General features: G+C 43.4%; 1 protein-coding gene across 2 annotated transcripts; it reads right to left on the reverse strand.

The window, feature by feature from the left end:
• Positions 1-8,602: 8,602 nt before the first annotated feature.
• On the reverse strand, positions 8,603-21,422 carry GINS4 (GINS complex subunit 4). 2 transcript variants are annotated; one of them, XM_077773076.1, is made up of 8 exons: positions 21,274-21,422; positions 20,486-20,586; positions 16,085-16,171; positions 15,191-15,304; positions 12,646-12,743; positions 12,391-12,479; positions 9,664-9,754; positions 8,603-9,582 (listed from the first exon to the last, which is right to left on the reverse strand). In XM_077773076.1, the coding sequence occupies exons 2-8, from the start codon at positions 20,579-20,581 to the stop codon at positions 9,486-9,488; spliced, it is 672 nt and encodes a 223-aa protein (XP_077629202.1). In that variant the 5' UTR covers positions 20,582-20,586; positions 21,274-21,422; the 3' UTR covers positions 8,603-9,485. The 2 variants fall into 2 exon arrangements, with proteins under 2 accessions (XP_077629202.1, XP_077629201.1); XM_077773075.1 differs by having other exon boundaries at positions 20,486-20,600.
• Between the last annotated feature and the right edge of the window lie 1,436 nt (positions 21,423-22,858).

The following is a 22,858-nucleotide window of genomic DNA, read 5'->3' on the forward strand; positions in this document are numbered from 1 at the left end:
TCTTTCTGTCTCTCAATAATAAAATTTTAAAAAGTAAAAATTAATTAACCAGCAAAAAATGGGTTTACCAAGAATAACAAGAGAATTATGACTTGCAACATGCAATCTATGGAAAAACCACAGGCATGCCTGACAAAGAAAGGAGAGGAATGTGTTATTATGGAGAAGGAGAAAGCTGGAAGGGGTTGTCTTGAAAGAAAGTCTATTGGAGAAAAGCAAGAGTTCAGGGTGATGACAGTTTCTCATTGGCTGAGTTCCAGGGGTAGTAGGTTTCTTGTAGGAGATGCAGTGTCCATGTTTCCCTATTGGGACTTGGAATTGATGATTCTTTCCTGTTGGGGACCCTTCTTTTGGCATCTATAATCGATGTTGCATGGTACTGCTCTCTCTCCTGGCCTCCCAACTCCGCTTCAGTGAGGTTTTCCTTTATTAATTTTCACAGCACTCAGTAGTTGTTTTTCAGCCATTGGAGGGATGTTCATTTCTTTGAAAACAGCTACGTTATTTGAAACTGAGCTGTTAAGAATACTGATTTTGCTTTTTTAAAAATGAAGTTGTTTTGACAAGTGAGAGTATCTTCAGAACTGGTTTATTAGATACATTTAAAAAAAAAATCAATCCTCAGAGCATTCTGGGCAGATCATAGAGTAGGAAGCACCAGGAATCTGTCTCTCTGCCTAGACAACTATTGCATGGGCAGAATGGGTGTTTTGTTACTATCTGGAACTCTGGGGACCATGGAAGGCATGCAATTTCCGGGGGAAGACTTGGATGGTAAACCGCAGTTAATTTTGCTCAGTTTCAGCTCGTAGCTCAGTAGCAGCTACCCATCCTTCACTCCTGGTCAGTGGAGTAGGTGGCTAGGTGGCTGTACAAGTGTTCCTGGAGCACCTTGTACTCCGCTGATGGGAGCTAGGGTGGGTAAAAAAGGACCCTGTCTTCTAAATATAGGGGATTCTGTGCTCTGACCTTCTGATCCCAAAGGTACAAACAGGCAGGCAGCCATTACAGAACCTCCCCACATTGTTGTAAGCCCCTTTCCCTCGGGTTGAGGTGACTTTCAAGGGATTTAAAGGGCTAGTACCATTTCTTTTTCATTTTTTCCCTATTCAGGAGCCAGACTTAAAGACTAGGGCACTAAAAACTAATTGCGTATGCACGGAAAACTAGAAAGTGACCCTACATTCCCAGGGGAAGGCTCAGAAAAGACCTGAGAAGACACGAAGCTTATGTCCCAGGGTGCTCCTTGGCACTGAGACAGCCTAAAACAAACAGAAAAGCAAAACCAATAAACACAAACAATCACAAAACCAGCAAACCTTGGGGGGAAAGGGAGAGTCTGATTTACAGAGTTATCACATCTTTAGATTCAAATGTCCAATGTTCAACATGAAATCACAAGGCATACAAAGGAACACGAAAGTATGGCCTATTCAAAGGAAAAAATAAGTCAACAGAAACTGTCCCTGAAAAAGACCTAATGGTAATCTAGCCAAAGACTTTAAACTTGTCTTAAAGGTGCTAAAGAACTAGAAGAAGATGTGTAGAAAGTCAAGAAATGATGTGTGAACAAAATGGAAATATCAGAGAAACAGAAAACCTAAAAAGAGGGGCTCCTGGGTAGCTCAGTTTGTTAAGCCTCTGACTTTGGCTCAGGTCATGATATCACAGTTCATGAGTTCGAGCCCTGTGATGGGTTCTGTGCTGATAGCTGCTTCAGATTGTGTGTCTCCCTCTCTCTCTGACCCCTCCCCTGCTTGTGCTCTGTCTCTCTCTCTTTCAAAAATAAATAAGCTTAAAAAAAAGAAAAAAAAAACTAAAAGGAAGAGAAAAAGCAGCTCTGGAGCTTAAAATTTCAATAACTAAAATGAAAAATTCACTAGCAGATTTGAACAGCAGAAAAGATTCAGTGAATTGAAGACAGGCCAATGGATATTATTGAGGCTGAGGAACAGAAAAAAAAAATTTTTCTGAGGCAAAGTGCTCAAAACCTAAGGGACCTGTGGGACATGATGCCATTGAGAGGACCAATGTACAGATCGTGGGGGACCCAGATAAAAAAGAGAGACTGAAATGGACAGAGAGAACACATTTGATGAAATAATGGCTGAAAACTTCCCAAATTTGATGAAAGACATAAACATCAATACCCATGAAGGTCAACAAACTCCAAGTAAGATGAATTCAAAGAGACTCACACTAAGACTCATTCTAATTAAAGCTTCAAAGGCCAAAGGCAGAGAATCTTGAGAGTGGCAAGAGAGAAGCAAATCATCATATAACAAAGGATCTTCAATAAGATTATGAGTAGATTTCTCAGCAGAAACTTCAGAGGCCAGAAGACAGTGGGTCAACATATTCAAAATGCTAAAAGAAAAAAACCTGTCAACCAACCATCCTATATCCAGCCAAACTGTTCTTCAAAAGTGAGGAAGAACTTATGACACTCTCAGATAAGCAAAAGCAGAGGGAGTTCATGACCACTGGACCTGCCCTGCAAGAAATGCTCAAGGGAGTCCTGCAGGGTGAAATGAAAGGACTCTAGATAGTAACTCAAAGCCACATGGAGAGGTAAAAATCTAATAAAGGAAATGTGGGCAATTATAAAAGCCAATATTATTGTAATAATGGTTTATAACTGTGCCTTTTGTTTTCTACATAATATGAGAGATACATTTTAAGAAAAAACCTGGGTCGTAGTGTAAAAGCCAGTATTACTGTAACTTTGGTTTATAACTACAAATCTTGCTTTCTACATAATTTAGGAGACAAAATTTAAATGAGTTATGAATTTGTGGGTTTTTGGCACACAGTGTATAAAGATGTAATTCTGTGACACCAACAACTGAAAGGGATGGGACAGAGCTGCAAAGTTTTTATGTTGTTGAAGTTAAACTGGTATGAATTAAAATTAGAGTGTTATAACTTGGATATTAGATGTAATCCACAAGATGACCACAAAGTAGCTAGAGTATAGGCAAAAGGAAATAATAAAAGAATTTATTTTTTTCAAATGTTTGTTTGTTTTTGAGAGAGAGGGAGAGAGCACGAGCAGGGGAGGGGCAGAGAGGGGGACAGAATCGGAAGCAGCTCCAGACTCCAAGCTGTCAGCACAGAGCTTGACATAGGGCTCCAACTCACAAACCGTGAGATCATGACCTGAGCTGAAGTTGGACATTTAACTGACTGAGCCACCTAGGAGCCCCTAAAGGAATTTAAACATTTCATTGCCAAAAAACAAAAAACAAAAAACCCACAACTAAACACACAAGGGGACAGAAATGCAGGAAATAAAGGGCAAAATGGCTACAGGCATATAGAAAACAAACAGCATGATGACTGAACTAATCAGTAATTACTTTAAAGATTAAACCTTCCAATCAAAAGACTGGCAGAATGGATAAAAACACATGTCCCCCCAACTATATGCTGTCCATGAGAAGCTCACTTGAGGTCCAAAGATATGAACGGGTTGGAAGGATAAGGATGGAAAAGATATTCCATGTGAATAGTAACTGAAAGAGGGCACAGGTGGCTATGCCAATATCAGACAAAATAGACTTAATTAAAAAAAATTTTTTTTGAGAGAGAGAGTACATATGTGCATGCAAGTAGGGAAGGGAGAGGGAGAAAGAGACTCTTAAGCAGGCTCCATGCCCAGCATGGGGCTTGATCTCATGGTCATGAGATCATGATCTGAACCGAAATCAAGAGTTGGACACTTAACAGACTGAACCACCCGGGCGCCCCAGACAAAATAAACTTTAAATCAAAAAAGTTTATGAGAGACAAAGAAGAACATTATATATTAATAAAAGGTTCAATACAGCAAGAAGATATAACAGTTACAAACATTTGTGTATCTAATGGCCAACCATCAAAACTATATGAAGCAAAAATTGAAGGGAGAAATAGACAGTTTTACAATAACAGTTGAAGACCTCAGTGCCCCCCTTGCAATAATGAACAGAACAAATAGAAGTTATGTAAGGAAACCGAGGACTTAAACACAATAAACCAACTGGATCTAACGGATCCAGAGCACTCTACCCAACAGTAGCATATATATCCTTCTCAAGTACACATGGAACATTTTCTAGAATAGACCACATTTTAGGCCACCAATTAAGTCTCAAGAGATTTGAAAAAGATAGATATCATGCAAAGCATTTTCTCTGACCACAACAGGATAAAGTTACAAATAAATAACAGAAGTAAAGCTCGTGGCTCAGTCAGTGAAGCAGCTGACTCTTGAATTTGGCTCAGGTCATGATCTCACGGTTTGGGAGTTCAAGCCCTGCATCAGGCTCTGTGCTGTGAGCCTCAGATCCTCTGCTTTGGATTCCGTGTCTCCCTCTCTCTGCCCCTCCTGCACTCGCTCTCTCTTTCAAAAATAAATAAATGTTAAGAAAATTAAAAAAAAATAAAGCTGAAAATTTCACAAAATTGTAGGAATTAAACAATACACACTTAAACAGCCAATGGCTCAAATTAAAAATCATAAAGGAAATTAGAAAACAGATGTAAATGAAAATGAAGACACAGTATACCAAAACTTATGAGATGTAGCAAGAGCAGTACTAATGGGAAAATGTAATAGGCCACATCAACAAAATGAAGGAAAAAAGCCATAAGATCATCTCAATTAATACAGAAAAAGCATTTGACAAAATTCAACACCCTTTCAGGATAAAAACACTCAGCAAAACAGGAAGAGAAGCAAACTACCTCCACACAATAAAAGCCACAGCAAACACCATATTAAATGGAAAGACTGAAAGCTTTTCCTCTAAGATGAGGAACTAGACAATGATGCCTGCTTCTACCACCTGTATTTAACACAGTACTGGAAGTTCTAGCCAGAGCAATCAGGCAAGAAAAAGAAATGAAAGATAGCCAAATTGTAAAGGAAGAAGTCAAAGTTCTGTTTGAGATGATCTGATCTTATATGTAGAAAACCTCCGACTTCACAAAAAAGCTGTTAGAACTAATACATGAATTCAGTACAGCGCAGGATACAAAATCAAATACACAAAAATCAGTTACATTTCTATACACAGACAATGTAAAGTTATAAAGACAGTCGATTTACAATAGCATCATAAAGAATACAATACTTAGGAATTAACCAAGGAGATGAAAGCCTTATACAAGGAAAACTATACTATACTATAGTCTCTATCAAAATCCTAACAACATTTTTCTTGCAAAAAAAAAAAAGAAATACATCCTAAAACTCATATGTAATCCCAAGAAAACCCCAAGGAACGAAAAAAGTCTTGAAAAAGAACAAAACTGAAGGATTCACACTTTCTTGATGTCTAAACTTACTATGAAGTTATAGTAATCAAAATAGCGTGGGAGACATATAGACCAGTGGAACAGAATACAGAGTCCAGAAACTGACCCTGACATAGCTGGTCAAATGACTTTTGCCATTCAATGGGAAAAGGAAAGTCTTTTGAATAAATGGTGGTGTGTGTGTGTGTGTGTAGGGGGGAACTGTATAGCCATATGCAAAAAAAAAAAAAAGGAAGTTGAACTATAATTCCACATATAGAAAATTTACTCAAAATAAATCAAGGACCTAACCATAAGCCCTGAAAAACAATAAAACTCTTGAGAACATACAACAAAAACTTCATGACGTTGGATTTCACAAAGATTTCTTGGCTATGACACCAAAGGCACAGGTAACAAAAGACAAAATTGACAAAGTAGATCTCATGAAAATTTAAAAATTGTATGCATCAAAAGACATTATTCACAGAGTAAAAAGGCAGCCCACAGAATGGGAGAAAATGTTTGCAAATCGTATGTCTGATAAGGGGTTAATATCCAGAATACACAGAGAACTCCTAAAATGCAACAACAAAAAAACCCAACAACCCAATTAAAAAGTGGGTGAAGAAGGGCACCTGGGTGGCTCATTTGGTTGAGAATCCAACTCTTGATTGTGGCTCAGATCATGATCTCATGGTTCGTGGGTTCGAGCCCCTCATCAAGCTCCATGCTGACAATGCCAGCCTGCTTGGGACTCTCTCTGTCTCTCAAAATACATAAGTAAACTTCAAAAAATAAACTAAAAATAAATGGGTAGAGAACTTGAATAGACATTTCTCTGGAAAAGATATAGGAATGGTACATGAAAAGATGCTCAACATCACCAATAATTAGGGAAACACAAATCAAAACTACAAGATACCACTACACACCCATTTGAATGGCCATCATAAAACAAAAGTAGAGGGGTGCCTGGGTGGCTCAGTTGGTTAAGTGTCACACTCCTGGTTTCAGCTCAAGGCATGATCTCATGGCTCGAAGCCCCTCGTTTGACTCTGCGCGGACAGTGCGGAGCCTGCTTGGGACTCTCTCTCTCTCCTCTCTCTGCCCCTCCCCTGCTTGTGCTCTTTCTCTTTCCTTCCCTGTCTCTAAATAAATAAACTTTAAAAAAATAAAGGAAAAATAGAAAACAGCATAAGTGAGGATGTGGAGAAAGTGGAAGTCTTCCACACCGTTGGTGGGAATGTAAAATAGTACAGCTGCTGTGGAAAACAGCATAACATTTCCAAAGTGTTAAATAGAATTACCATACGATCCAGCAATTCCACTTCTGGGTATACAGAATTAAAAGCAGGGTCTTGAAGAGATTTAAAAAAAATTTTTTTTAAATGTTTCTTTATTTTTGAAAGAAAGAGAGAGACAGGCAACAGGGGAGGGGCAGAGAGAGAGACACACACACACAGAATCCGAAGCAGGCTCCAGGCTCAGAGCTGTCAGTACAGAGCCTGACGCAGGGCTCGAACCCATGAACTGCGAGATCATGACCTGAACCAAAGTCGGATGCTTAACCAACTAAGCCATCTAGGCGCCCCTCAAAGAGATATCTGTACATCTGTGTTGTACAAATTAGTACAAAGTAGAGTACAAAGTAGAACAGTGATTTTCAGGGGCTGAGGGAAGGGGATAATAGGGAGCTATTGTTAAATAAGGTATAGAGGTCCGGGTTTACAAGATGAAAAGTTAGAGACGAACAGTGGCAATGGCCACACAATATAAATGGATTTAATACACTGAATGGTACACTTAGAAATAGCTAAGATGGGAAACTGTATGTGTATTTTACCACGATATAAAAAAAAATGAATTCTTGAAGTCCAAATGTTTGGAATTTTAGCCTCCCATGAAAAAATTTAAGAACATTATATTAAAATTGGTAATATTATGTGCTTGCCTAACAATTTGCTCTGAAAGCTCTATGGTTGACTCGTGTACATCACAGAAGGATGTTTGATGCATACGAGGATGGCACTGAAGTCATGTTGCCTGCTGGGTCCTGAGCACGGAGTGAATACAGCTGACCTCGTCGCAAGGTCATAGCCGAGTCACGAGTGCTACTGGGGAAGAACCCAGAGACGGACGTGCAGGCGCTTCTCAGGAAGAGCCATTTTGCCAGCATCAAGCTCATGGTGAAGCATGATGCCATTGTTTGAAGAAAACGAGTCATGCTTCTACTATGGGTTTTTATCAATAGAGCAAAATACTCACCAGGAACTGGAAAAGTTGAAGTCCATGTCACACTAAGCCACTTCATTTCCTGTTTGACTTGGTTTTGAAACTGAACTTCCCCTTTATCTTAAAATGACTGATTTAAGCCAGTCTTCCTTTGAAAAGGGGGCCTAGGAAATGAAGCAATTCACTCTGTGGCTTTCGTAGCGACCTTGAACTCCTCCGTGCAGCCTGACATGTCCAGGCCAGGAGCTGGTGATGACGTAGAGCCCTGCTACTCAGAAGTGTGACTCCTGGATCAGAAGCAACAGCATGGCCTGGGGGCTGCTCAGGAGGGCTGAACCCTGGCCCCAGCCCAGTCCTCCTGACTCGGAGTCGGCATCTTAACAAGATCTCTGGGCACGTGGTGTTCATATTAAGGCTCTGGGGGCACTGTTCTAGCTAATAGCCTAATAGCCACATCCCTCCATAGGCTGCTCAGCACAAGGGAGGCGATGGGGAGTGAGCTTGCATTCATGCGATTAGGAGGGGGACGTGGTTTCTAGTCCCAGACTTACCACTAAGCACCCACTTTCCACCTATTACTTGCTGCGAGCCCTGCCTACTTCTCAGGACTGCTTGGGGAGCCAACAGGGATCCTTGCTAGCAAAGCCCTACATGGCCTGGGCCCAGCCTGCTCCTCAGACCCTCCTGTGAACCGCTTTCCATTTTGCCCATTGCGTTCTCTGCACATTGACTGCCCACAGAGCTCGTTTCTGCCTCAGGGCCTTTGTACAAGCTGTCCTCTGCCTGGAATGACCTTCCTTTTGATCTGTGTGTGTCTGGCTCCTTCTTGGTATTCAGACCTTGGCCTAATTCAGTGAGAGTCACTGAATTCAGTGAGAACCTCTCAACCCCAATCTAGTTACTCTCTAGGGAGTCACCCCGTTCCAATCCTCTGCAAAGCACTTACCCCATGTGGACAGTGACAGTGACTGTCTTATTCTGGGTTGGAGCTTCAGTGCCTTGAACTGTGCCTGGCACACTGTCTGCTCAATACAATATAAATGGCTGAGGAAGGTAAAGTCACTGTGGAAAAAAACAAAGCACTGCGTGAAATAGAAAATGTTTTTATTAATGAATAAAACCTTCCTTGCTTTCACTTCGTGATTTCTCTTCGAAATGATAACCATGTTACATTGATTACTCTAACAGCCTGTATCATATAAATGAAAATCTGCTGCTTTCTAGTCAGCAAGACTGGAGTGCAGGCTTCCTTATTCTCACGTTTCAAGGAAAGACGGTTCATTCACTTTCTCTACGGCCTCCCTTCAGGTATCCCTGTGATACTCCCCCCTCATATTAGTTTAATTTCATCCATTTCCCTTGAGAAAGCTAAAAACAGAAACGCTGCTAACTGAGGTCACAAGCTAAGATAATGTTGCGGTTAACAGATTCCTGGCCAAGAATGGCCAGATGGCCAGGAGGGTGGCTTGGCAAGGCTGCCTGGGATTCGGGGAAAGGCTGCAGCTTAGCAGCAGGGAGAACGTACTTCATTAGGCTACAAGCCGAGACCTGTCCAGAGGCTCCTTCTGCCACCAAACAGAAACTTAAGAATGGTTTATTGGTTTCGTTGTGATTCTCAGTTAGCCAGGGCAGAAACTGGTTCTAAGTCCAACAGTAGAGGTTTCAGAAGGTTAGTTCACACAGTCTAGCGAGATGCCCCTGAAGACATTTTATCTTCCGTTGGAAAAGGCGCACAAAGAGAGAACCAAGTGCCGAATCAGCAGCGCGATGGCGCCATCTACTGACTGTGGAGAAAACAGCAGTCAGCCCTCGTGGCCAGTCAGGAACCTGCCTGGGGCTCCTTCTCCATGCCCAAGTGACCCACAGTACTGCGGAGGAGGCCTGTTGTGCTTAGACACAAAGTGGTGAGAAGTTTCTAAATATTTTCTTTAAGGTTCCAGCCCATCATTCTTGTTTATTTACTTTCGATTTTAAATCAACTGAACTGCTCCAGAAGCCACCAGAGGTGCAATGGTTTTATAACGGATCAAGTGCTGTGAGCCTTCCTCCATGTCAATCACGTAGTCCCTGGAAAAGAAGGAAAAAGTGTATTCGCAGAGCTGAGCTGGTGCCCCAGTGGAGGAAGATTTCCCACCGTCAAGGACTCACCTCTGCTCATCTGTTTCCGGTTCTACCAGTATGTTCTCCTGGCGTTCTTTTACTCTCAGAAACACGTATGAATCTAGATCTGGTTTGGGAACTGCCAGAGAAATGATAATGCGGAGTCAGAAAAAGCTCAGCCAACAAGATCAATGTGGGAAAGTTGCTGGGATTAATTGTCCTGAGCACTAAGGGACCCCTGATGTGAAAGCATTCTGGGGGAAGGGGAACTTGAGAGATCTGGCTCTTTATAGAAACGGCACGCTTCCCATCTGTGGTTTCACACGGCAACAGCTCATGCAATAAAATGTGCTGAGAATCCCACCACACATCATGGAAGATACAAGCAAGCATAACATGTGGCCGCTCTGGAAAGGGCTACCAGCAGCATCTGATAAAGCCTCACACTGGTGGCACATTCACTCGGGGAAGTGGAGAGAAAGAAGTCAATGCAGACTTAATGAGGGAAAGAGCCTGGGAGGTAATACCAAGGGCCAATGTAGAGATATGCGTGATGTTTTGGGAGGACAGACTGTATAACTCTAGTGAGACAATATTTTTATACAAAGGAGTAGGAGGAGAGAGAATGAGAAAGGCTGGGTGGTGGGACGCTCCTGAATGTCAGACTATGGAATACAGGTTTTCACTGCAAGTGGCCCTTCACTGGCTGATGACAGGGTAAGAGGCTATTGCCTCTTCCACCATCAGCTAACATTTCATGTAAGGAGGTGCCCTGGGCTAGGTTGCTCAACAGCTCTCACTTCCTAGAGCTCTGCGTGTGCCCGGAGGACTCCCTCAACTGCAGGTTCTGAGAACCTACTGGATAACTCTCAGTTCTAATGCGCTTGCTTAGCATTCGTATTGCCCTTGATTCCCTCATCCACCGGTGTGGGTTCAGGATAATTGGCTCAAAGGTGTAAGGGGATCCCCCTGGACTGCTCCAGGGTTTGGGGCCTGCCAAAGACACTCCAACTTCACAGGGTCAGTTGCCCCCACTGAGCAGCTATTGATTCCAGGAAACCCAGCTTAGATTTCAAAATGCTTTCACCCGCTCCGCCAGCGGGGTCTACGATGCTCTAGAGGTCTGAGGGGAACTCAGGGCACCCGGGCTAACAAAGCAAGATGGATTTCACTGGAGCAGGCTGATCCCCCCCGCAAGCTCCCAATTCCAGGGGGCCTGGCTCTAGTCCTCGGAAGGGATCTGGGACAAGTGACAAGTGACTGTTTTAGGAGGTGTCCACCAGCATGGAGCAGAATTCAGTTAGAGTCAGTTTCAGGAATTCAGATGCATGTTCAGGGCTGTCTGAATCAACTAGATGCGATAGCGCTGGGCAATGACTAGGGGTACGGTCCTTGCTTTGTTCCTACTCTTCCAAGGTGTAGACAAAAGTGGCTGAACTGGACCTGGACTGGGCCTTTCATTTTCCTCAGGCAGGTTCACCAAATGACCAGCTCAGAGCTCCACAAATCTGCTATGGGTTTGCCTTGCTCCTGGGGTTATAGGCTGCACTGAGTCCCCTCAAACTTCATTTGCTGAAGCTAACCCCAGTCTTTGAGAATAGGAATGTATTTGGAAATGGCCTTTAAAGAGCTAACTAAGCTGAAAAGAGACCTTTAGGGTAGGGCCAGGTCCAGGTGGACTGGTGTCCCTATAAGAAGAGGAAGAGACAGGAGGGGTGCGTGTGCACAGAGTGGCAGCCATGGGGCAGGCCCCAGAGGAAACCAAGCCTGCTAGCACCCCAATCATAGGCTTCCGGCCTTGAGAAAATAAATGTCTTTAAGCCCTCCAGTCTTCATGCTTCGTTATAGCTGACTGAGACGCCTGGGCAACCATCCTCCCGCCATAGGGGCCCCAGTGTGGTCCCCAGCACAGGATGCATGGGAGATGAATTCCTAGAGCTCAGGTGTACTTGACCTTGTGGCCTCAGCATACTATATGTAGGCTATGAACAAGGGGGGTCCCAGAGAACTGTTTCATTCAGCCTGGCAATTTTGCTGGATGAGTTCCTGCTGGGTCATGTCAAGCTGCCAACAACAGAGGGCTATGCACTTGAACCTACAAGCCAGGGGCCGGGGTCCCTGACTGGCTGATCCCAGGCTGAGAGTGACTACCGTCACTCCCTTCCCTCAGCTGAGCAGGATGTTAAGGGGACCGTGAGAGATGAGCACAAAGGTGGCTTTGGCTGGGTTTCCCCTCTCCCAGCTGCCTTCCCTTTCTCCTCTAGCTCTCAGCCTTGCTCCCCTTTCCATGAGACGCCCCACACAACGAAAAATCCCGGGAGCTCTTCCTCCGGGTGTCTAGGAAGTGAGCAGGAATCACTGAAGGTCTGTTTAGCCTATTTAACTCGCCTTTGCAGCTAGGCAGTCCCGGCACGGGCTGGAATCTGTGAGGAAAAGGGTGCGAGCCCGTTGGGTGTACAGGCTTTTGCCTCCTCAGTGCTCAGAAGGGCCTAGCATGGTGTGGATGCCCAGATAGATACCGCCTGAAGGAACAAATGGCTGACCATGTGAATGAGTCTACATTTTTGATGGTGGTCCTAACAATTTCAGCCTAAGCTGAAGACCACAACTCATGCTGCAATGGCTACCCTTACACCTGCTTTCAATGATTTGTTTTGAATCCACAATACTGTTTCTCTTCTCTTTTTTGCTTATCTACATACTCATTTTTCTGGGCTCGAGGATCTTATTCTAAGGTGCCTGAAGCTATGTCTGAAAAGAGAGCGCTCTGCTCACCTGACCTCAAGAGGTCCACCATCTGTAAGTTAGGAGGCATATGTTTTAAGGCAACATTCTTGAGGTAGGTCTCCGTGTTAGCCATGTACCTGAAAGAGAGGAATTGAGATCACGGTGACCACATGCCCGGCAGGAACTGCCGGGCTGGCAGGCGCGCAATAGTGGCCCAACCATCGGCTCCATGGAGACAACCACCAAAAGTCATGCTCACAAGCCAGGGAAAGCAAGCAGCTCCCCCGTGTCCTGCTCACTCACTGTTTGGCAAAGACCAGCTCCTCTGGAGAAAGGCTAGACAGCTCCCCTTCCTGGGCTGTTTTCTCCTTTTCCAGGATATGAGGGAAAAACTTCTCTATCTGAGGATAAATAAAAATCATTATGAAAATGGGTCAGGATTCAAGAATCAAATATACTAGTTTTCTGAAATGGGTTGAGGTTAATCTAGAGCTGACTTCAAAACGGGCAAGTCTTGGGGTGCCTGGGTGGCTTAGTTGGATAAGTGTCCAGACTTCAGCTCAGGTCATGATCCTGTGGTTCATGAGTTTGAGCCCCATGTTGGGCACTCATGCTGTCAGCACAGAGCCCACTTCAGATCCTCTGTCCCCCTCTCTCTCTCTGCCCCTTCCCTGCTCGCTCTCTCAAAAAATCAAATAACCATTTAAAAAAAAATAATAGAAGCTAGTCTTCATGGTCAAGACCTTTTCTAGACTTTCAAGATTTTGAGAAGGCAGGTTCCAAAGAATTTAGAGCAAAGATAAGGGCTCTAAAGAGAGAATTTCTTAAAAGAAAATCTGAAAATACAACTGTAAATGGTATTTATGATGGAGAGAAGGGGATATCATTTAACATTTCTAGGTAATTGTACAAGCTGTTCCTCTATGAGGTGGAACATACAAAAGCTGGAAAGATGCATACAGAACACAGAGACAGAATAGTGACTCTTAATTATAAGAATATAATCAGGAAGGATGAAGTCCACAATGAGGCGAGCTTGGGGAAAATGTGGAAAAACTGCAGGTAGGGAAATGACAATGGGAAGGACCTGAGGCCAAGATAAACGAGCACTTATATGTTTAAAGGAGTTTAAGTTTTTCGGCTTGGATCAATTATTTTCCAGGATAAATTAACATTTGTATGGAGTTCAAATGCAGGAAGTGTCCTATTATATGTAAATTGCTGTTGCTACTATATCATTTAGTGTACTAAAAACATAGGCAGTTTCATTCTTTCACTAATTAGCAGTTTCACTGTGGTCCAAAGAGGAGTGAAATACTGAAGATGGGTCCATTTCTCAGTTTTCAAAAATACAAAAAGGAGGGGGTGGGGGCTGGGGGAACCTTCAAATACAGATTAGTTGCCTTAACACTGGTATGTGGCATTATATTAGAACACATCATTTAAGAGATGGTTTGTGAACTCAAAGAAAATTAAGTGCTTAACCTGAAGGGGATTTATCCAACTTAAGGGAAAAGAAAAAAAAAAAGTGAGTGGCCTGGTTAGTTGAGGGTAGGGTGGAGTGGCATATTTTTTTAAGTCTCCATTTTTTCAAAACACAATACCATTGTTATGACACCCCTGGGGACAAACTGTAAACCTGGGACTGTGTGACAATATAGATCAGGAGACTCCTAAGTAGTTGAATAAACACTGATTCAACAGACAGATGTCGACCTGTAGGGAAGTCTCTGGTGGAATGCTCTACGGTTGGCCCAGTCCTATTAATGAACCAGTCCTATTAATGAATCATGTAAGACCTTTGATGACATACTTATCAAATTTGACATAAAGTGGAAACATAAAATGTTAAGAGATAGCTAATATATTAAATAACAAGATCAGGATCCAGGGACCAGGAAAATGATCCAATTTACTAAGATAAAGTGTAAGAGGTATCAAGCTCCACACTTAGGGGTCAAAAAATTAAACCATTCAAACACAGGACAGTGGCAAGATGGGAAAAGAGTAACTTAGAAACTTCAAAGAGGTTAGAGTTCATGGTAAGTGCAGAATGAATGGTGTGAGGTGTCTGTGAAATACACTAATGAGATACTGGGTGGCATTACTACCAGTTTAATATCTAGAATTAAGGGAAGCAATCATCCTGTTGTGCACAAGTGACCAAAGTGCATCTAGAATATGGTACTCTATTGTGCAGGTGGTATGATTTAAGGATACTGACAATCTAGAATCTTTGTCAAGAACCAGAACCAGGGGCATAAATGGAAACAAACGGCTGAAATGTTTAGCTGAGAACACTCTCACGCAGAAGAGAGAATGTATTTCTTTTGTAATAACTAAGGGAACAAGTGGAACCAAATGGGAAGAAACTTCAAGGAAGGAGGGACTTTCTAGGGTTAAAACAGACATCCTACAAAACAAGAATGTTCTGTAGTTTAATTTTCATAAGTCAGATGGCCTCAGAACTATAGGTGAATGTCAAGTTACCACAGTCAGCCTGACGCTGGCGACACGATGGGTGCAAAGTCATTTCTGAAAGTGGTTTCCCTCTGGTCATTATTCCCTGGTCAACTGACGCAAGCGACTGTTCGGCACTACCGTCCTGTAATTCTACAGGGCACTGTTCACACAGCAGATAAAGAGACTACAAACGTGTCCCCGGAAGTGGGCACCACATGTTCCATCCACGCTTCTCCAGAATAACTTTTTGTCCTCTTCCCTCTTTAGCTACCAGCACCTTCAGGCCCCAGACTCTCCCAGGTCCCAGCCCAACTTCTCCCCAAGATGCTCAGTTTATATTACAAACTGCACCGCCTTAATGCCCACAGGTATCTCCATGTCAAACCTTCATGAGCCGACATCGCAAGTAGCTGCTAAGGACATAGCGGATCCTCTCCATCTCCATTCGGTGGATACTGACCTTCAGGTCCCCCTTCTTGGCTCTCCTGAGATTCTCTTCCTATTAAAAGAGAAAATGAAGTGTATTAAAAAAACATGATATTCAGACTAAGGACCTTTTTTGTTAATCTGCACAATTCCACGGGGACTATCATCCCTGGCAGTGTTGAGGACATTTAGGTCAGAGGAGAACAAAAAAACTCCTAAGAGTCCTCATTTTCATACACAAATAATATAGATAGGACTACAGCTTCATTATAAAAAGTTCAAACAATTCTCATTTACTTTTAGAAAACAACCATCTGAATAGAATCTGAATAGGGTCAGTTAGAAGGGCCTAGAAGAACTCTGGTCCAATTGTAAAGGAGAGAATATAGCAGAAAAAATATAGGGCAGTGTTAAACCACCAGCTGAGAAACTGTAAAATACCAATGTTTTAAAGGTACTCTGAGGCTGATAAGGACTTAAGTCCAGCTCATCTAAGCCAAGGGCCACAAACTCAAGTGTCTCTGGGGGCCGGGCAGGCAACGTATCTGAGAAAGGCGGGCATTTAGGGGCTGTGGGGAGTGGAGGGCACATGAAAGGGGGTGGCCCTTACTGCTCCGGTCAACCGTTCTCATACAGAAATGTGGGTCTGGTATTGACAGGGTTTAGACTTCTCAGGGAAAGCTGGTGTCTGGATGTTCACAGGAATGCTCATGCTTTATAAATGCAGATAACTGACTTAATATTAAAAACAAAACAAGCCTGGGCTAAATGAAACAGACTACAATCCCTCACTATGCCAACAGACCCTTTCAAAGTTCCCTTCCTTCGGAACCCTGACAAAAGCACTTCTTACCATGTGGTCTAGCTGTTCCATGACACATTCTACAATTTCAGACTTGCTTTCCAGCAGCTCAGGGGCAAACTTTTCATTCATCCAGGCCTAAAAAACAATGTCCCCCCCCAATATATATCAGTATCATTCACGATGGAGCAAAACAACCTTGTGAGTCTGCACATATCCCACGAAAACCACAGCTATTTCTGGCAAAGAAGACTGTTCGCGTATGAGTTGGGAATACTAGAAACGCTTTGAAAACAAGCTACGTTTATGATTGATTTTCTTTTAGTGGGAAGCCTGTGTTTACAATCCTAACCAACACTACCAAAATAAATCAGTGTTCACTTCAAAAATGTTGTCAGTATGATACCTACTACTGAGAGTAACACCACCTGGTGTTCAAACTGTACCTTTCACCAAATAGCAACACATTTCTACTTCTTCACCTGCTATTTCCCACCAGGGGGCACCAGCACCATTCTATAGTAAGAGATGAAGGAACACCTAAATCTACACATCTCATTCCTGAAGCTTAGAGCCAATTTACACATAATTTCCATTCATCACTATAACATCCGAGAAGAAATGGATACAGTTATCCTTATCTTATTAATGAGAAAACACAGATTATTTACTAACTGCCTAAGAGTACAGAGGATCACAGGGGGCGCCTGGGTGGCTCAGTCGGTTAAGTGTCAGACTTCAGCTCAGGTCATGATCTCATGGTTCGTGCGTTCAAGCCCTGTGTCGGGCTCTGTGCTGACGGCCAGCTCAGAGCCTGGAGCCTGTTTCAGATTCTGTGTCTCCCCCTCTCTCTCATCCTCCCCTGCTCACGCTGTCTCTCTCTCAGAACTAAATAAAACATTAAAAAAAAAAAAAGAGTATAGAGGATCACAATATAAAAGTATATTCATCTATTAGTTTTAGAACAAGAGGTTAAATCCTTAATTTATGTATGACTCAGGCCCAGATGCTTGGTACATTTCAGAAATTACCAAGGCTTAGAGAACTGAAATATCCACAAATGACTGAGGAAAACTAATCTCCTCTTTCAATTATAGGAAATTTAGTTTCAGCACAGCTCAGAATGACATGCCAATCAGGCTCACTTTATTCCTCTTGATGTCCTTGAGTCTCTGCGTCTCCAATTATCACCATGAAGACATGTTATTAAATACTAGGTACTAATACTATCATAAAAATTTTTTCCCATGCTCAGCCTCCTGTAACAGTGCTGTAAAAGTTAACCAGAAAGACAGTCTGTAGTTTCAAGTAGCATATGCATGAGAAAAGCCCAAATTGTCATATAGGACTTACAAGGCAGGAGTTTTTCTTTTTGACTCCTTTCACTAAATACTGAATAGGTACAGTAATATTGATTACATATAACATGAATGGAGATATAAACACATGTGTGCACAAAACTTCAATGACAAGTATTAGCATTACTTTCAAAGTTCCTGTGTCTCCCTCCTTCTTCAAAGATAATCGCTAGCCTGACCTTAGTATTTAGTTTTCTGTACAGTGTCACTACGTTTATTTTATTTTTTTAAATGTTTTATTTATTTCTAGGAGAGAGAGAGAGAGAGAGAGAGACAGCGTGAGCAGGGGAGGGTCAGAGCGAGAGGGAGTCACAGACTGAAACCGCCTCCAGGCTCTGAGCTGGCAGTCAGCACAGAGCCCGACGCAGGGCTCAAACCCATGAACCGCGAGATCATGGCCTAAGCGAAAGTCAGATGCTTAACTGACTAAGCCACCCAGGCGCCCCTCACTACATTTGTTTATATCTCTACATAACAATTCCCAATGATTTCAAAGAAAATGATAGCACTTGCTGGGTACACTCTGGGGTAAAATGGGGTAGATTTGAGGGGGATTTCTCATTGACATTATGCAATTATTTTGATAACAATGTATAAAACATTAGGAGAAAATCTATAGATGTATAAAGCCTTCAAATAAAATGTTTTCAAAATATTTAATGAGAAACTTAAATCCACGGTCTTTTTTTTAATAGTCAAGTTCTATGTTTGAAACAGCTGTATCTGGTTTCTGATCCAAAAAAAATTTTTTTAAGTTTATTTATTTTGAGAAGGACAGAAAGCANAGAGAGAATCCCAAGCAGGTTCCATGCCACCACCAGTGTGGAGCCCAGTGCAGGGCTTGAACTCTCGAACCATGAGATCCTGACCTGAGCCGAAACCAAGAGTTGGACACTTAACCGACTGAGCCATCCAGGTGCCCCCCCCATCAAAATTTTTAATGACAATCTGTTCATTGTTATGGAGTAAACTGTGTCTGTCTCCACTCCCCAATTCACATGTTCAAGTCCTAACTCCTTGCACCTCCGAATGTGCCTGTAGTTGGAAATAAGGTCTTTACAGAGGTAATCAAGTTAAAATGAGGTCATTAGCTGGGCTCTAATCCAATGATCTGTGTCCTTGTATGAGGAGGAACTTTGAACATAGACATACATGGCAGACCATGTGAAGACACAGGGACAAGATGACCATCTACAGGCCTAGGAGAGAAGCCGCAGAAGAAACTAATGGCAGCAGGACCTTGATTTCAGACTTCTAGCCTCCGGAGTTGAGAAAATACATGTCTGTTATTTAATCCCCCCAACCTGTGGTGCTTCACTGTATAGCCTTAGCAAATTAATACAATCATTAAAATGAGAAAATCTGCACTGTAGGTAATAAGTTTCAAATCATTTCTTTAACAGGCATCCATGAGTATCCTCTCCGAGCTCCCAGAGCTGTGTTTATCCACAAACTGTCAGGTTGCTCCTCAGGCCGTGCTCTGCGGCCTCCGAGCCCGTGTCCAGCTCCAGTGGCTGTCCAGGTGGCGGATCCGGGCTATGGCTGCACTTGGCACTGCAACAGAGCCTCAGGCCCGAGATGTAAGTCATGCTCACCTGCCACAAACCGAGGCTGTGCTGTCGGATCCCATTATCCTCGGGCTGCCTTCCGAGGAGCCCCTCATACCCACAAGAGGCAACTAGCCTGGGGCCTCTGGCTGTCCCAGAGGGTACACGGTCAAAATCATGAGGCACTGCAGTGCACCAGTGTGTGCCACAAGCGTGGCCTCTAACTTAAACAGTTTTGCAAGTGTGTGAGCTTCACATAAATGGTTTCTTCAAAAACTCATCTTCTTATTGTTCTACATTATGCTCTTGAGAGTGACCCATGTTGTTGCAGGAGCTATCTTTCGCTCATTTTATTGCTAGGTTTTTTTCCCCATTGTGTATATGTATCATGATTTTTATTCATTCTATTGTTGATGGATATTTGGGCTACTTATGGTTTTTAACTATTGTAAGCAATACTATGAACGTTTCGTGCACGTCTCCTGGAAGTTTTCTCTAAGGTTGTACCTGGGAGAGAATGATTGGGACACAAGATATGTATGCTTTTAACTTGACAACAAATTATTTTCCAAAGGGCACCAAATTCACTGCAGCATACAGAGGTATGCAAATGGCCCTACATCCTTGCTCTAAATGGTTCACATTTTTCATTTCTGTCAATCTGCAGGGTATGAAATAGTATCTCCTCGGGATTTTAATTGTCATGTTCCTGATCACTAAAAAGGTTGAACATCTTTTTTCACAGGATTATTGGCCATCCTGGTTTCCATTTCTGGAAGATGCCTGTTCAGACTTCATTTTTTCTATTGAGTAGTTTGTGAAGTTTGTTTAGATACTCTGGATACTAACACTGCAAACATTTTCTCCCAGTTTTGCAGTGTGTCTTTTTACTGTCACCAAGGTGTAAAAACAAAAGTTCTTAATTTTAATGCAGTTGTATCCATCATTTTCTTCCTTTATGCTTTGTGCTTTCGGACTTTTGCTTAATGAATCTTTTCCTAATAAGCAGGGGCTCTTAAGCTAGGTGGGCAGATTTCTGGGTGTCTGTGAGCCTCCTGAAATTATATGTAAAATTTCTCCGTGTGTGTGTATATACATACATTATTCTGGAAAAAAGGGCCAGTTTTCACCAGATTTTCAAAAAGGTCTCTGATATAAAAACAAATTAAGAATTACTCCTATACAGTAAGGGTTATCATATAAGATGCAATTTTTAAATTATCTTTGTCACTCATAACATGCATGGTAAGACAGTAAGGAGAATATTAAAGTAACAAACATGAGACAGTTCTGGAAAGGGGTTGTTAAAGGGAGAAGACAAGAATAAGGCAATGAGTAGTAGATTATGAGCACACGTTTTAGAGTCAAAGAGACTTGATTCACATTGGGCAGTAATACTTACCTTATTGGATTGTTGTAAGGATTATTACAGCTAACACTGAGTGCTTATCATGTATCAGTCAATACAGTAAGCGTTTTACATAGATCATTTCACTTAACGCTCACAGCAACTCAATGGTGAAATAACCACTATTATTACTGCTTACCTGCTCCAGCCTTTCAATGAGCTCCGCAGGAGTCAGGACCACCTCTTCACTATCCCCATCAGAGTCCTGTCCGGTGACTTCCAGTTCCTCTGTCATCTTCTCTGAAACCAGGAACCTAATGAGAATAACAGAACCAATGCCCTGCAATGTGGTTTCCATATGTTTGCAAGAAAAGGCAACTGTATATCTACACCTGGTATTGTGGAGGCTCGCTGGCAGTGGCTTGTCAATTCATAGGCTTTGAGTTTTTCCAACTCTTTGCCTCTTCCTTCGAACCTTAAGTCGGGTATCCGTTTCTCAAAGAGGTCGCCCCTTAAAAGTGTTTCCAGGTACATCTTGAATTGAGCATCTATCACACCAGGCAGTAATTGTTTGCCTTCCTGGTAGAAGTGCTTTCCTTGGGTGAGGAAACTGTGCACTTCAGTTCAAATATAAATCACTCATCTGCTTTGCCCCCGGCACTTCTAAGTACTGGGACATAATTACCTCTGGACTCTGCGCTTAGCGCCGTGTTGAACTCACAGCAGACACTTAAACCTTTTGGAAGAACTAATGAATGCCTATTTTCCTAGAGGCCCAGCGACATCAGACCAGTGATCCCAAAGGCTAAGAAGGTGGGTGCTGGGGACGAGAGGATGCCCTCGGAACATCTGGGAAAGTGAGCATATTCCCCCCTCTACTCTCTTCTCTCCATGCCACACGAGCACAGTAATCCCCTCCTCCAACACACACACACACACACACACACACACAGTACAGATGTCCCACTCGCCCACTCGGATGCTCACCTAGGCACCGGGCAGGCAGAAAGGCACTCTAAGGTAGCAGGTAGTAGTGGAAATTCCTGAGGAGCTGCCCGGGATTCCCAAGGAGCGCCTGGAGGCGGAACAACAATTGCCAGGCCTTTCCCGGATGTAGCCGACCCTCACCGTCTCGGCTCCCGCGCTCTTCTCCCAAACTTTCCGCCCCGGCATGACGTCACCGCGCTCGGGCGACACTGACCAATCACGGCCGGGGGGCGGGGACTCGGATCTCCGCGGCCCGCGCGCCCGCACAGCCTCAGGAATGGAGGTAAGCCCCACCCACCTCGGTGGGACCCCAGCTTGTGCGCTCGCTGCTGACGTGGCCCGAGGACGGTCTGGAGGGGGCGTCTCGTGCCTGCGGCGGCCCGACAGAGTCAGCCTTCCGGTCCCCGGGGTGCAATGGCCCGAGCGCGCCCTGGCCAGCAGGGAAGCCGTCAAGAGAAAGGGGCTCTGTTAAAATCAGGCCACTTCCGTCTCTGGGGTCATCTCTGCCCACCCGCTCTTGGGGCCCCTTCTGGTTCCGTCAGCCTTACCAGGGCTTCACTGTGGCCACAACTTCCAGGTCTAAAAACCTTGAGGCTAGTAGTTCTTAAAGCGTGGTACCAGACCACAAGCAGCAACATTGCCCCGGAACCCGAGAGAAATGCAGATTCTCAGGCTCGACCTGCTGAGTCAGAATCTCTGGGGGTGTTTCAACAGGCTCTCGAAGCGATTCTAATGCAGGTGAGGTTGGAGAACGCTGCTTTAGGCTATTCTTCCCTCCTAGCTGCTTCATTTACTGTACTGCTATGTCTTCTACATTTTTAAAATGTTTATTTATTTATTTTGAGAGAGAGAGAGAGAGAACACATGGGGAGAGGCAGAGAAGGAGAGAATCCCAAGCAGGCTCCATGCTGTCAGTGCAGAGCTGACATGGGGCTCAGTCCCACCAATGAGATCATGACTTGAGCGGAAATCCACAGCATGTTGCTTAACCTACTGAGCCACCCAGGCACCCCATCTTCTACCTTCACTGTAGGACAAAAGCATGTGTGTATATACATATATATATTTCCTTTGTGTGGTGTCAGTTTTTCTCTGAATTGCTGATGCCTTCCCTCTGCTCTGTTTTCTGTGCAGAGTGCCACTTGTGGTTCCCCTGAAGTGTCACTTCCCCATCGGTCTGAAGACTCTTTTCCTTGTGACGTTTCCTACACCATACCGATATTAGAACAAGAAGTTTGGCTCATAGACAGGTTAAGAGTACCTGCCTGATCACAACCATGTTTTGAAAATGGAATATCCTGATTGGAAGAGTGGATGTATTTACAAAGGGCTACAGAAGCTGGGGGCCATCAAAGAAAGATTCCAACAGGAATGGACATTTACATTTGAGCTTCTTTTGCAGAATGAGTTTTGTTAGTGACAAATGGATGGCCTTTTCAGGGTCCCTTTCAACTCTATTTCAGTGGTTTGGTAATCCAGTGGGGTTTTCCGTTGTGGCAGATTGTGTTTTCCAAAGACAGCTGCTCTGGTATAGATCTCATCCCATGTACTCTTCTTACAATATGATGTTGATGCTCTTCCACCG

The sequence above is a fragment of the Crocuta crocuta genome, unplaced genomic scaffold, assembly GCF_008692635.1.
Source record: "Crocuta crocuta isolate KB4526 unplaced genomic scaffold, BGI_CrCroc_1.0 scaffold177, whole genome shotgun sequence".
In the NCBI taxonomy this organism is placed as follows: domain Eukaryota; kingdom Metazoa; phylum Chordata; class Mammalia; order Carnivora; family Hyaenidae; genus Crocuta; species Crocuta crocuta.

Excerpts from the sequence above, each read along its gene's own strand:
- GINS4 (XM_077773076.1), bottom strand. The coding sequence starts at position 20,581 with ATGACAGAGGAACTGGAAGTCACCGGACAGGACTCTGATGGGGATAGT. Across the intron at positions 12,744-15,190 it reads TGCGATGTCGGCTCATGAAG|ATAGAGAAGTTTTTCCCTCA; the intron begins GTTTGACATGGA and ends ATTTATCCTCAG. Across the intron at positions 9,755-12,390 it reads GGTGGACCTCTTGAGGTCAG|TTCCCAAACCAGATCTAGAT; the intron begins GTGAGCAGAGCG and ends TTTCTCTGGCAG.